We start from the raw sequence: 16,078 nt of genomic DNA on the forward strand, positions 1-16,078 counted from the left end.
GTATAGTAGGTCAATAATGTGTTCTTGCAGCAAAAGCACCACCTACATTGGCTACATATAGCACTAAGAAGTCGTGCTCCAGTCAGAAGCTCTGAGGAAGATGTCTGACAGAGATCGAAACATACATGTAAGCAAGCGAGAGTCTATTCCTCTGAAAAGAAAACCCAATATGCTGTGTTTTACCAACCAGATGAAAATATTTTCAGAACAATACATGTAATGTGCACTTTCACTTTTCTGTTTAAATATTCATAGCAGCTGTTCCAACAGACAGTCCCACCTGAAGTGACCTTCAGGACAAAACGTGATATGTAAATGAGTTACAGGGCTCGAAATACTGGGCGCATGTGCACCTTAGTGCACCCAAATTTGGAACTGAGCACCCAATCTTGTGCACCCAAATATTTTTCTAGATTTATGTATGTCAAGATGTATAGTAAAATACAGCATACTTGTAACATCTAGGTGTCAGAAAAATAATAAAATCATTCAAGATTCTTGTACTACTTTTCTTTAGAAATGAAACATTTTAGTTTTTGCTGACATAATACTTATTTTATTTCATATGGTGCACCCAAAAATTCTTTGTGCACCCAATTTTTTAGGTTGGGTGTACCGGTGCACCTATTCCGAAAAATGAATTTTGAGCCCTGAGCAGGCACGGGGACCAATGGCACAACTACATGTCACGCTGACTGATACAGAATCTGGGGGTTACTGAATAATTTAATTTCCTCTTCCTGTGCACACTGCATGGCTGGTCTCCTGGCACAAACCGGCCTTTGTTGTTGTAAATCCTGTGATCTACATGTATTCTAACACCCACAGGTAGACACACATTTGCAAAGAACATGGCACTCGTCACAGGTGACAGCTATTTTCCAAGTGTACTTCTAACCTTTTGTAACCACCAAAAATCTATCAGCCATCCATCAATAAAAGTACTTATGTAGAAAAAGATACTCATCAGTAGTGGATTTGAGGATCACTCGTTGTGAATTGAAATTTCCGCATGATTTATGAGTAGTGGACAGGTCAATTCTCAATTCCCCAATGGACTAGAATATACATACGTGTTGTACGTGTCCAGATTTGCATTTACACTTCTATTGAAAATCTGTTGATCTATGTTTGCCCAAAGTAAAATCTGTTGATCTATGTTTGCCCATAGTCTGTATGAATCATAGGATCACAGGAACTGCATGTGGGGGTGAATTCAGTCAACATCATAAATGTTGTATCATAAATAACACAGAATGTTTGAAGATGACTACTGTAAAATTTTGTATAAAATGCATGTTCGAAGCCTGTCCTTTCCCTACGTTGTTGCTACAAAGCAACATGTCGATCCACCCTACAGTGACTGTGGTCCATAAAACAGCATGGCCTTTATCACATCAAGGAAAAACTGCTAACATGATAATATTGGCATTAAGCCATTACCGATCAACACCACAGGAGTGAGAAGCACTTACCCAACACTGGTGATGAAGATAAGATAAGGACAAAAGGAAAATGTGTGAAAACAGAGACAAACCAGACTCCATAAACGCTGGTCGTTAACGAGTTATCTTACCTCCTGCATCTTCCTCATCAGGTGTTCTGCCTCTGTCCTGGTGCTCTCAAACCGCTCTCTTGTCTGCAGGGGCAAAATTAACCACGATTAACAACTTAGTTTCACAGTTGACATTCTTTCCTGGAATACAAACAAGCTCTGGGCTTGAATGTAGACATCATCAGAAATACCTGACAGCTCCAATTTTACCTGCACTAACCTGCATATGCAGGTTGTATTTCGAGCCCTGAAAAGGATCATTGTATATTATTTCATGAAACTTTATGTGCAGGGAATGGATGCTTCTTCACAGTTGACATTCTTTCCTGAAATACAAAAATTTTATTTACATAACATGTATCAATTTTCCTACATGGAATTTTCAGGGCTACCACAGTCAAATGAGAAATTTTTATCATGATTAAAATACAGTACATGAAAGACTGGAAATGAAAGACATATGTTGTAATATCATGTTGACATTACAGACACATGACCTGATAGTCCCATCCTTTGAACAAAAAACTCTTGTCCTGGCTGAAAAAAATACAGCCAACTCACTGATTACACAATGATACAACACATAGATTCAACATGTATACTAACCCATTTTTTCCACAGCATTTTGCAGATGACTACCTTGACAGTTGAAGCATACAGGTAAGGTACAATCATATATCTATGACTGAATGTGCAGAATGAGCTGTTTTGTGAATGGCAGGAGGATGAGTCAGAGGTAAGTCAATAAGCCTGGAGGATAATGTCATTAGCCTGGCACGGTTACGGCCTCGGGAGACACCACGTCTAGCCTACCAACAATCACCGTGAAGGGTAACCAAACTATCAGGGACAAAAAACGGCACAACTGACACTGATCCTCCACAGTCAGTCAACAAAGAATCGGGATAATTTTGATAGATTACATCCCTTTTACCTGTTTCCATTAAATTCCATGCTATTTCTATGAAAATTTCAGAAATAATTGTGCAATGATGTCAGGAAAATGCATTTCCCCAAAGGCTGAACCTGGAACCAAACTATCATGGACAAAAACGTCACAATTGACACTGATCCTCCACAGTCACTCAACAAAAGGATCAAGATCATTTTCATAGATTACATCCCTTTACCTCGTTTTATGAAAATTTCAGAAATAATTGTGCAATGATGTCAGGAAAATGCATTTCCCCAAAGGCTGAACCTGGAACCAAACTATCATGGACAAAAACATCACAACTGACACTGATCCTCCACAGTCACTCAACAAAGAATCAAGATCATTTTGATAGATTACATCCCTTTTACCTTGTTTTATGAAATTTTCAGAAATAATTGTGCAATGATGTCAGGAAAATGCATTTCCCCAAAGGCTGAACCTGGAACCAAACTATCATGGACAAAAACGTCGCAACTGACACTGATCCTCCACAGTCAGTCAACAAAGGGTCGGGATCATTTTGATAAATTACATCCCTTTTCCTTCGTTTTATGAAATTTTCAGAAATAATTGTACAATGATGTCAGGAAAATGCATTTCCCCAAAGGCTGAACCTGGAAGCCTGATATGGAAATTAGACCATGACCCAATTGATTCTGCAGAACTAAATGCATTCCCAAATCCAGTGATATTTATGTCATTGGCCAGTGACACGTTTGGCAGATAACAGAGATAAACAGAGAACAGTGGTTCATCCTACAGAGGTATCAGGTGGTACAGGACACCAGCAGTAATGTAGGACTTGCTCCTATCATGCCAGCGGTCTCAGGGGGCAAACTGTCAGGGGAACCATGGGGGAAAATGGCTGGACAATCGCTGATGTATATTTTACAACATGGATTCCTCTGTTGATGTTACTCATATTTCTTTTGTTTCCTCTTTGCACAAAATGAAAAATATTAATGAAAAACCACTAAGCATACATGTATAACGCTATCAAATGCACTTGGTACATGTATAAACATTGATGCGTACTAGTACCACTGTTTTACATGTATCTAATGTGGTGTATTACAGCTTGAATATGAAAATGAATAGAATGGTTCCTGCATTTCTTTTCAGAGTTACATGTTGTACTAGAGTAGCTACATTTTAACAACCTACCAATTTTTTCTTTTAAAAAATACTACATTTTGCCAAAAAAATTAGCTGTAGTCATTTCTGGTGGCTAACAATGATACAATGATTGTATGCTGACTGACACATTTTCCTCCTAAGGCCACACCAAGTAAATTTTATTGATGACGTCCTTTGGAGACCCTAAATCTAATGCGAGAGGGCGAAAAAAAAACAAGAAGGGCCCTAAAAAACAAGATGCCTAGATTAGAAATATACTAAGATACTAATAAGAGACGACAAATGTTAGGACACAAATTGAATGAGGTAACACAGTGTAACAAGCAAGAAGTCTTTTATTCATCATCAAAACAGCAATAAATCAGGTGTAACAGCAGTTGTCGTCCTGTCCTGTTTCTTTCATCACATTTTGCTCTTTACCCGTTTTCGCGTTACAGGTTTCACGTCAATCTGACGATTTGCAGCACTGTCGTGACTCTTTGGTCATAGTTACAGGAAGCGAAATTTCTTGGGTTTTTTTTCTAGGAACAGGCCAAAATCAATGCGCGCGCGGACGTCATCCATAAAATTTACTTCGTGTGGCCTAACTAAGAAAAGGTATAATTATCAAGAGATTTTATTGAATATTTCATACAGATTTATCTCTGTCCAAAAGAAATGGTGAAGTATAATTTATACTATAAATGATGCATGTGGCTGGACCGTACATGACTATCTCCAACCTGCAAGTGTTAACCCTGTTTTGTAATGGCACGTTCCAAACTGCTCCCAGGGGACAGTTAGGCCTCAAACTGGCCTGCTTGTAAAATTGTCCAGAACAAATAAGATGACAGGGAGGGGAGAAAAATCCTATCCAGCCTGATCGCAACTTTAGTCATGGATACACCTCATGCGCTTTATGATTTTATCCTCTCATAAAACATCAAATAAATAAATCCTGTATACAAATCTCAGAAATACACTTATTCAGTCATGTCGTTTTCCTTCAGTTTGCTTATAATCTATCACAACAAAATGTAGAAGGGGAAATACGAAATAAGGATTGTTGTTAGGGAGGTGATATATGGAAAGAAGTCACAAAGAACACATTACTGATGGCAACTTTAGTCATGGAATCTCGGGAGTACAGTTAATTTCAGTTATGTCTTTTCCTTTTTTTTTACACAAAATGTAGAAGGGGAAATATTAAAGGTGCCCTAAGCGATATCTGGCCGATAGTAGGCTGGGAGCATTCAATTTCAAAAGTCTGTCTTTTTGTCACATTTTCACGTAGTATGTTGAATCAACCCTATCCTATCCCATACCGATAGTCATGGAGCAAAAATTCGATGCCGCTTTGCCGTACGAACGCCGTGAAAAACTACGTGCCTCCCGCCGCCGGCAGTGGTGTCGGCCATTTTTGAAATTTCCGAGCGCTCGCGAACACTTCCGACGTCTTCCGAGCAGAGCCGAGGACGAGTCACGTGGTTTACCGCGACCTTTCCAGGGGTCAATAGAACGTGCTGAATCAGTCGAACCGCAACGCGTTATTCTCTAAGATACGGCATTTGCCGGGTCACGATTTGACCCCGTTGCAAGGGTGTAAATCACTGCCTATATTGTAACAAAAATACCTCAGACCTACATAATGTTTATACTTTTACATATCTGCAGGATTTGCCGTGTACAACCATGTAGATATTTCGTGCATTGCAAAATTACAGCGAGCGCTACGGCCTTCCAAACATTAGTCAATTTTTGGTCAGTTTATTGTGCTTGTCTTTTTTGCTGTTCGACTGGATCCCATTAGCTAATACCACAGTGTGATAGCCCACTTCTTCGCCTTTACATTGGTACCAAAGACCCCCGGTAAATTTTAGGACAAACGGGTTTGCCCCCCAAAAAACTATGACGATGCGCACATCGCGGTAGTCAAATTTTAGCCCAGTTGTAAGCCAATGGCACACACCATCCTGAGTTTCCGCTACATTTTGATACATTTCGCGTAATGTCATAAAATCCGTTTCTTGGTATGAGAAACTGTATGAATGTGGCTACCACATGCAATATAATAAGTGATATGATAACATTCAAGTATATACAAAAAGAAGAATTTAATACAAGGTTCTGACCATTCAAAAATCGTCAAATTTGAAGTCAATCGGTTTCGAACTCCTGCGTTCGATCCATGGAACCAAGGCAGCGCGTTCCATTTTTCGCGGGAGTTCCCGAAAATTGCCGACGGGAAACGGTTACTTGGTGGATTTTGGGGCCGATTAAATGGAGGCCCCGATAAATCGAGCAACTTGTCTCTGGGCTAGTTTCTGTGCTGTTTCAAACGCCAAACGTATGCAATAATGATGCAAATGTGCTGATACTTGGTGGTATGTGTCAATACCATACAGATTGTCTTGTTCCACATATTTCCTATTTTAATGCCCTGATATCGCTTAGGGCACCTTTAAATAAAGATTGTTGTTAGGAAGGTGATGCATGATAATGAAGTTGCAAAGAACACAACTAGAATCATCATGACAGTGTTATTTAAGTGGACAGATTAAGAGAATGCGTGACCTTTTGGCTGGGGTCATTTGAGAGTCAGCTATCCCATCCATCAGCTGATATGACGGGCGTGTGCCCGTTACACACGCTGGGCACGGAATAACAGTTGGTTTATGTTGTCACTGTTCACCCTCACTGCTTAAAAAACAGTTGGTTTATTGTGTTGTCACTGTTCAACCTCCCTGTTTAAATCACTCCAGTCCAGGACAACAAGTTTGGAAAAAGGCTCTTGGTCAAATCAGAACAAATAGACAAACCTTGACAATGTATTGTGTATCTTTCATCATAATAATTAATGACAGGCGTGTGCCGTCACACTGGGGTCTCAATAACAGTTGGTTTATGTTGTCACTGTTCACCCTCACTCCAGGACAACAAGTTTAGAAAAAGGCTCTTGGCGGTGCACACACCAATTCTTCCGCGACAGGGGTCCACTGTAGTGCCCGGAAAAAAAGTGACGAAGGGGTTCCGATGGTTCATGTTTGAGTTTACATTTCTCATAATCTGCTGCAAAATGGGATTAACTACTAACATGGCTGGAAAGTGTAAGAAGTGGCGTGTTTTGGGTGAAAATTGATTTCGGGCCCGAGGCTTACTTCCGGGTGTCCTTCCGCCCTGAGCGCGGTGCTTCGGTTTGACCTAGTTTTGCCTTGTATGCGTTCTGGGGGTGCTGTAGCTATGCCTCGCGCGACGGGCTATTGTGATAATCTCAGTGTTAGGATTTTCTTTATACTTTTCTTAATAATACATAAGGGTTTTCTCTTTCCGACCATATAAGTCATATCGGTGGCTAAAATCTGGGTGATGGGTTTAATTCCACGTGAAAATGGCCAATTTTTGGCATTATTTTTCATCGAAAAATTCTATTTCCCCCTGAAATTTACTAAAATGTGAGAGGTGAAAGAAATTGAAATTCTTTTTTTCTCATAGCTAGAGTGATATCCTTCATTTGCAAACAAAGCGTTTTGGCTTAAGAGGTATTTCCTGAAAGAGACGGTCGCTAGAGTTGAGGGTATGCAGAATCGAATTGAGACCCAAAATAAACTGGGGTGTGCCCCCTTGGGATATTTGGGTTAAATCATAACAAATGGACAAACCTTGACAATGTATTGTGTATCCCTCATTGTATACAGTAGAACATATACATGTTGTAAAATGACTAAGTCTTACACATGTAGTTATTTTTCAAAAAGATACACAGACACCTCTTATACTATAAGAAGATTTTGTAAGTGTTTAATGTATAAATTTGGAAGCTTAGGCCAAAATTTACAAACTATATCCTACCCAACATATATACGGATACACATAAGGCTGCTTGGTAAAATGTGTTTTGCTAAAAAAAGCTCTGCCGATCTGCCTGCCGCATGGTGCCACTTCAGAATCACTGATATTCAGCACTGACAAACCGTTTACATTACCCTGTGCTATTATCCATACACAAACAATGGCGAAGGCAAAACATTTTGACAGGGCATTAAAAAAGATATCTTTTATCAACGCCGGTTGCAGTGTTTTATCCTGCAAATTGAATGTTTGGCTCTGCCTTTTTAAAAACACTTCAGTGTACCTTGATCACAGTACGAGGTGGAAACACTGAGAGATAGGATATCTGAGTTTATCACTGCTGACACAGGACAGACCATTCTCTGGTGTGTATCAGGGGGGGTCGGGGATTAAAACAAAAGCAAGAATGCCACCAAATCAGTTATGCTTTGAATTCTAATGCAGGGAAACGTGAAGATTTCTTGTACTTCAATGGAAAACATGGTTATCTACCACTACTATTAGTATCATATCCACAAAGACGAAAGTCTGATGAACCGGAAATAGTCTAGCCTGATTATGCCAGGTTTTATCTCTATCTTGTCCTTAGTTGACCCAGAAAAATTAAAGCTGACAAAGACTTAAGCATACCTACCAGACAAGGAACTAGCATACATGTATCTCTGTATCAGAAGTCACCTTTTAATGGCATCACGTTTACTTCACTTACCTTTATCGGTATTCCTCCTACACTACATCACTCCTGTCAAAGACTGGACTGGTCATTAAAAATTTAAAAACAGGATTATATATATATATATATATCGTATATACGGTCCAGGGAAGTAGAAAATGGCGGGACTTACGTTCTGTAGTCTGAGTTGGAGGTCCTGGCCGTACGACCTGAACTCTCGGGCCACCTCATGACCTATGGAAACACATGATTCACACAGATGTCAGTCAGGGAAGCGGCGCGTGAATCGGACTGCGATTCGTCACGTCAGATCAATACAATAATGGGGACTGTAGTTCTGCTGGAGCTGCTGCAATATGAAATGATTAGTGGAATATTGACAGATCTGAGATGGTGGAAGGGACCATCAGCGTCGCGCGATGGCTGCCACACCTGATTAAACACTGCTGACTGTCCTGATACTAGTGATAGTGCTACAGCAAGACTGGGAGGTTTTCTGTCAGGAATTAGGGGTGGACCACGAGGGATCTTTTATAGGGGTGATTTGTGTGGAAGTGTGAAATATATTGATATTTAGAGCTTTGAAAAAAATTGACTTGCAAAAATGATAATTTTATCAAACAACTTGCAAAAGAAATTTGGCAAAAAAAATTAAAAACATGAACAACTGCATCAACTGTTACAACAAGGCAATATAATTTGTAAAATATGTTCTTTAAAACCTCCCCTTCCAGGTTTGGTAGATTAATATTCTCTAGTTTAATCTCTTCACCCTGAGCTTGCCTACAAAATCAATGTCACTATAACAACATAATATTATCCAAACATGTTTCTTAGCCAAATTACAACACACGATGATAAGGATTGAAATACGAGGAAAAAGTATGAAACACACAGATATAGTACTAAACATCTCACCTAGCAACACACAGGGAATGACATGAATCTGAACCTCCTAATATAGACCTAAGCTCAGCCTAATTAATCTCCCCCAAGATAAAAGGCAGTGGACGTGTTTGACACTGTAATAAATGGGACGCTTATCAGTGTGGGGTGTCACTGATGCAGCATTCTTACTACACATGTATGACTATTAACCACTATGGATTATCATATCAGTTGTACCTTAGGCCACACCAATTTGATTTGTTGGTTCTCAAATTTTTTCAGAAAAAAAATTGAAGCAACAGGGAAAAAAAAAAAATGGTCAAGGCATCCTATAATAGCCCCAAATGCTATGATAGGAGCCATGAAGCCAACATACTGGACTGGTGTAAAATTCAAAGAATGAAATTTAAAATTTTGTCAAACCATTGCATTGATACATGGAAAAGCTGTAACAAGGAAGACAAGGTGTTTTTTTTCCACTGTTTGGACCAAAAATGAGCATTTGGGAGTTAATTCAGGACCTGAATTTTTTTTTTGCAACAAAATGAAGCGGGTGAATCAGTGAACCAACAAATTAAATTGGTGTGGCTTTATCACAAAATTGTTTATCGCAGCAGGAGGAACTTTTGGGGAGTCACCGGTGATATTTGTATGAAAATTAATGACAGAGTTCCATTGTTAAAGACCACAACATCCTGCTCAAATACAAGTTATAAGAAAGGTACAATGGCTTATTGACATCACCACATGGTATATCTTAATGCCTGTAAGCTGGTGTTGGGGCAAACGTTGGAAGGTAAGTGGTGCTTAATGCACACAACATACAGATTATGAGCCCATCACAGTAAATTACTGTCACATTAGTGGAACACACTCTGCACAGTAATCCTGAGAGTTCAACCAACACAGAAACATCAGCAGCAGCATGTCGGCAGAACGTACTGCACTTGCACAAAACCCCACTTTTCACAGTTTTCTTTTCTTGGTCAACATTGCATCAGAATTTTGCCTGTTGTAGACAATTTTTTTTCCGACATAACATTTGAAAACTACAGATGGAGTGTTATCGTTATACACACGAATACAACCTTATATGAGACATTTTGCCGAAGTGCTATGCACCATACATTACGGGATTTACGTTCTGCTGACGTGCTACCAGTAGTAACAGCCCACCTTACCAGCACTGAGCTGACATTTAACTCAAGATCAGGCACGCCAATTTTCATTCCACGCGTGATTCAATCCCTTTAGCATCGAAGGAAAAATGCCAAGTACCAATTGCCCGAAGAATATTGGAAGCATTTCTCATTACTCAGTAAAATTAAAGGACCTCTATAACTGACGTGACATTTCATAGGTTACCTATTTGTTGGTTTACTTAATCCATGTCACTACAATCACTCGGGTTAAATGACTTGATTTAATTGCTGTACTGTACTAATACTGTTATAAGCCAGGCCTGAGCAGGAATTATGAAGCATTTCCTGGTCTTGTGGGTGAATCATTTTAAAAACCGATGAGCAATCCTTCTTGATCAATACAAAATAGTTCAGGTGAATTTCAAGCTCAAGCTACATTGTACTATATTGATATTTTCTCTCTCAGCATTTCATCATCAAATTATTCTAATAATGATACAGCTTTACCCCAGTCTTGTGTTCTGAATACAAAGCTAAGCATTAGTTCTGGCTGTGTACCAAATCAAAAAGAAACCAAATTGAATGTTGTTTCTACTATACCTGAATTATGTTCATGGTACCATTCACTCATTCTTGTGCACAAGAGGAATTTGTCTACAGTATATTTTCCTCACTTTACTAATGTTAACTACCAAAATGAATGCATTTTATGAGTAAGCACAAGTACATGTTACAATTTTTCATGTACATGGACATCAATGAAATTGCATCATAGATGTTTTTTTTTTCCTTTGGCTGATTGAATCCCGTCTGGTTTGTCCATTTTGGAAAGAAAATTACATTATGGAAACGTCCTCAAGGTCGGCGATTGTTTTCCGATAACCCATCATCATTACAGACAAATAATGGTTATCAGTCTTGTTACGTCAGCAAGCCCATGCAATATTAACAACCTACAACATTCTCTTTTCTTTTCCATTTTCTATTCGTGGTATCAAATAAGGAAAATGTTCAAATTTTGGAATACAGTATTCTGACAAAAAATATCACGTCTCACAAATCCATAGATAGGAAAAGTCATTCAGTTCTGAGACAGCAGCTACTACCCTAGGCCTTCTTACTGGACACAGAAAAATTATGAATGAAAGGACAGTACCAGGAAAGGCCACCACCCCAACTACACACATCAACACTATTTCCTAACCTTCCAATCAACATAAATAAGTACCACTGACTGCCTAATCCTTGAGACAACTATAGAAACAACACTAAGAGTTGATGTACAACTCACCCTCCCATCCTGCACATGACGGCTATCCTCCCTGGTGCAGCTGAGATGTAAACACACACGCAGCCCCGACCGTTCAACCCCAGCCCAAGCAGGCTCACGTCATCAGCTCATTTGCATGTTATTGCACATGGAGAGCGCGGTAATTGGTCTGCGCGGTGCTTAAAGCAACCTGTTTGCAGCGGATGTGGGCTATTTTTAGCCGAGAGTGGGAGTACGAGATACTGTTGTCAGCGAGCAGGGGAGAATCTCCTTCGGCGAGATGACCAAATAAGTACATGACTCGAATCACTAATTACAGAGGAGTATCCTACGGGCTGTGCCAGAAAAACACAAATTAATGAAGGCAAGGAAAAACATAACAACACAGGTGGGGGTCCCTGAGGCTTATGTATGAAAATATGAGTGGGAGGAATACTGGAATCTTGCTCCCTCAACTTTGCTTTTCTAGCTTGAATATTACATTTACAACCACGGACAAGCAAAAATATTTTTCACACAATACTGGAGACCGTAATTTATTTAATCATTTCCATACCCCACGTAGTTGGTGAAGCAGGAAAAATTATTTTCTGGTTAAATGAGCCCCCTCCATAGCTGGGGGAAATGGTGGGTAAAGCCCACGGGACGGCAGGTAGGGGTGACCTCATGTACTAATCACATTCATCATGATACACCAACGTGCAAAAACTAACAGGAGTCTGGTTATAATATAAGGGATATTCTCAACATCACACACTCACATAGATACACCATGTATACATCATACTGTAATACTGAGGTATTTCTCACATACCTGTGATGATGAAATGTTAAAATGCTAGTATTTCTTCATCATGATATGGCAATGTGCAAAAACTAACAGGTTATAATATAAGACATATTCTCAACATCACACACTCACATACATGTAGATACACCATGTATACATCATACTATAACACTGAGGTATTTCTCGCATACCCGTGATGATGAAATGTTGAAATGCTAGTATTTCTACATGTATTATCTAATAATAGGACGCGGTACGGTGGAATTAAATGAGATGAGATTTGTCTCCTGGGGATCACCATGCATAGGTTATCCCCGTGTAATTGTGAATAATGCGGAGTTGGGGGGGAAGAAACAGGACAACTATAAATAATACCAATGGGTTATACCAATGCTGTAGCAGGGCTCAAAATACCACCTGCATACTAGTACATGTGTGTGCAGGTAAATTTGTAGCTGTGCAGATAGTTCTGATATCTTCCTGCACCTACATGTAACATGTACTGGTCGATGTACTAAATTTATAATATACATGTATGTGTATGTGGATTTTTATGAAATTTCGCTGCATTTACTATTAGTAGTATTACCGGTTACAAGTATAAAGGAACTAATGGCAATGGGATCTGAACAGTTTTTAGTATGATCCATACTTCCTACATTCTGAGTGGTGCAACCAAAATTTGTCTGGTGCAGGTAATTTTCAGTGTTACCTGCATCACTGCAGTTATGTTGAAAAAAAAGTATGTCAAGCCCTTAATGCTGTAGATGTAGATACATTTGTACCCTGACAGTTGGGAGGTATAATGAATGGTAGTACCGATATCTTATTCACAGCAGCAGGCTTCTCTGTAAATCACCTCCCTGGCAACGGCTCAATAATGAAATTGGTCTGCCGCCACGACAGTCTTACACAAGGTCTCGTCTCTCTTATCAAAACAAATTTTTCTCAACCCGGCCCGGTTATCAAATTTTGCCCTGCCCTGGAGGATATCTTTTTGTATATATATATTGATTTTAGCAGAAAGGGACACGTCTTTCAAACAAGATAAAGGACAAAACTACCTTCAGTCCAAATGTACCTTGATGTCGCATAACTAAGGGCATATGTACATGTAATATATGCATGAAATGACTACACTGCAATAAAATTATAGCATTGCAATGTTTCAACTATTCAAAATGTCCATTTCACATCTAACAGCAGAACTAGCATTAAAATGTCAGGACGACTCTGTCTCAGGAATAACTATTCAATGCAACACAACATCTGAGCTCGGAGTCCTATAAACTATTGTTACTAGCATGAAGCAAGACGATAAAAATTATATTTCATATATTGCTACCTGTAAGCTTTGAAGAATATCACCAAAATTATCCTTTACATACAAACCAATCTACATGTATATGTCACAGTAGAGATTGGAATTCATGACAATTGTGGATTGTCCTAGGACATAGAGATTGGAATTCCAATCTGTCCCAGGACAATCATCAATTGTCCTGAATTCCAATGTCTACTGCGACATATGCATGCATTTACATGTAGAAAAGACAGTGTACTAATTTGTGATAGAACAGGGAATCAGGACTCACCCTGATGGTAGAACGTCAGCCATGCGTACATGAAGCCCAGCAACTGCAGAAAAAACACGACCACAAAATGTCATTAGTAAAACATCGACGTCTGCCCTCCCGATTGTCGGGCACATGACGTAAACTGCTCGTTACGCCCCCACAAACTGTTCCAGGCAAGATGACACAGCAGCTTTCATGATTAAACACACACCAAGCCTCGGAAGACGTGGAATATGGCCGACTGATTGTCATAGGAAACCTGTAATTAAGGATTTGTAATTAGTAGGTTGGGAGGTGAGGGGAGTAGAAAGCAGGCATCATTATTTAATGTAGCAATTTCCCCACAGATGAGTTCTTCTGTAGTCGTCCATGTGGAACCAGCTGAAAGAATGGTGATATGACACCTGTCTGACTGTGAAACATCAGGATGGATGATGTGGTGTGGATGGGTAGTAGTGGGATAAAAAAGCGCTCTCTGTAAAAATAACTTCTAAGGGAGTCTGAGTAGTATAAGGATATTATGCTACAAAATGTTCTTTGTTTCCTGACTTACATATCCTTGAACATCATACCTTGTAACAGTAAACCCTGAAATCTTTACTACTCTGAAGATTAAAGATGCATGCACATCAAATGTTTTGAGATGAAAAAAACAGAGGAGAGACAGAGAAGCAAGAGTTGTGAGCAATTTTTTTCTTAGTAATTGACGTTTTTCCCCTATCTGATTCAACTATTTTGGGTGATCATTTTACAAATCATTTCCAACATTTCACCTCCCCTTTGATACTCCTTTCCCTTTTGTCCCCAGAGGCATTGATGTAAAGGGAAGCACACATCAGTAAATGATCTGTCACAAAAACATGTTTTTGCCAGCTGCACAAGAATATGTGATTGCCTTATATGTCCATACAAGTCATGCAGCAGACAATAACATCATTACTTATCCCGCTTAGATTTTGGAAAGTCTTTGAAGTGAAGGCTGAAACGCTCTACCTAAAGCTGCCTATTCTTACAGTTTCTAATTATAGCATACATGTGTGGGGAAAACAAGTGGTTGTTGTGAGTGTTGGAAAGCCAATAAGAATGTAATGCACGTCTCCGAGTGTCAGACATATTGTGAATATCTTGTTTTCATTCCAGCTAAACAGAAAGAGCTAAGTATAGAAACAATCTAATATTGTAAGGATTGGGCCATGAAAAGTAATCATTTGTTACAACAGCGTATCCTATTTTGGACAACATAATTCTCCTCTGCACGCTTGTATTGTAGTAATTCCACAAACGTGAGGTTATTCATCCTTTAAACAACATAATTCTCTTCTGCACACTAGTGTTGTAGTAAGTCCGGAAACGTGAGGTAATATTCATCCTTTGAGATACATGTAAGCACACTGTAACACCTCTAGATGCTAAAAGTCTTTAAAAGTCTGTAAAAACAAGTAGCTTTGTTTAATGAACAATTTTCCCAAAACTTACAGTTTCCACAAACTCGAATTTTTTCCGCTCCTGGACCTCCTGCAGCTTGAAGACGTACTGTAAGGAGCTTTCATGGAAGTGTCTCTTCTCCATGTCCAGCTGGGCATCCGCCTGGGAACAGTAAGGCACAGTGGTTACAACCTTGCAGGAGAGACCCCTGTTGGCTGGATGTGGTACTGCACTATCAGCAATCATATCCTACATTTCTTGTCATTCCCTAAGTTACCAGGACATCTCTTCACATCTTTTTACTATCACTGTTATCTAGTGCTAGATCTCTGTTGGTGGTGGCTTGATAATTATGTGATTAAACGGTCTAACATTTTTATGTCAAACTTGTAACCATGAAAAAGAGCCACCTGTTTGTGATACAAAGTACTGCAGCTCTTGCATACACAAAGTGCAGGCCATTAGATTTACCCAGTATGGACATAAACCAATGTCATGGCTAACTTTTACTCTTGGTTTAAGGCTTACCTCTTGAAGTTTCTCCATCTGTTTCTTGGCAGACAGTTTCATGTACGTGTCCAGAGAAGTACAGAATTTCTCTGTCTGCTTTTCAAACTTCTTCTTTTCCTCCTAGAAGAAAAAAAAAGTAAAACACTTGTCATTTCATTTGAACCTGCCAAAAAATTTTTTGACAGTCATTTGATCCAACTTCCCTTGTCATTATAATGTAGAGTGCTCTTTACTAGTTCACTGTTATATCCCACAGCTTGTCTATATGCACGACATTATGTGGCCCTAGCTTGGTTACCAAACCTATATTTTTGTATTTTAGCTGACAGTCTCCTCCTTCATTCTC

General features: G+C 39.3%; 1 protein-coding gene across 16 annotated transcripts in view; it reads right to left on the bottom strand.

Moving 5' to 3' along the window:
- LOC109470599 (rho GTPase-activating protein 26-like) overlaps positions 1 to 16,078 on the bottom strand; it is a 54,219-nt gene that overhangs the window by 20,558 nt on the left and 17,583 nt on the right. For all 16 annotated transcript variants that reach the window (XM_019769579.1, XM_019769595.1, XM_019769586.1 and 13 more), the window contains exons 5-9: positions 15,751 to 15,852; positions 15,274 to 15,384; positions 13,816 to 13,858; positions 8,303 to 8,364; positions 1,577 to 1,639 (exon numbers count right to left, since the gene is read on the bottom strand). In XM_019769579.1, coding sequence (XP_019625138.1) covers positions 1,577 to 1,639; positions 8,303 to 8,364; positions 13,816 to 13,858; positions 15,274 to 15,384; positions 15,751 to 15,852 — 381 coding nt within the window. The remainder of the gene's footprint in view (positions 1 to 1,576; positions 1,640 to 8,302; positions 8,365 to 13,815; positions 13,859 to 15,273; positions 15,385 to 15,750; positions 15,853 to 16,078) is intronic.

The sequence above is a fragment of the Branchiostoma belcheri genome, unplaced genomic scaffold (assembly GCF_001625305.1).
Source record: "Branchiostoma belcheri isolate BF01 breed outbred unplaced genomic scaffold, Haploidv18h27 scaffold23, whole genome shotgun sequence".
NCBI lineage: Eukaryota > Metazoa > Chordata > Leptocardii > Amphioxiformes > Branchiostomatidae > Branchiostoma > Branchiostoma belcheri.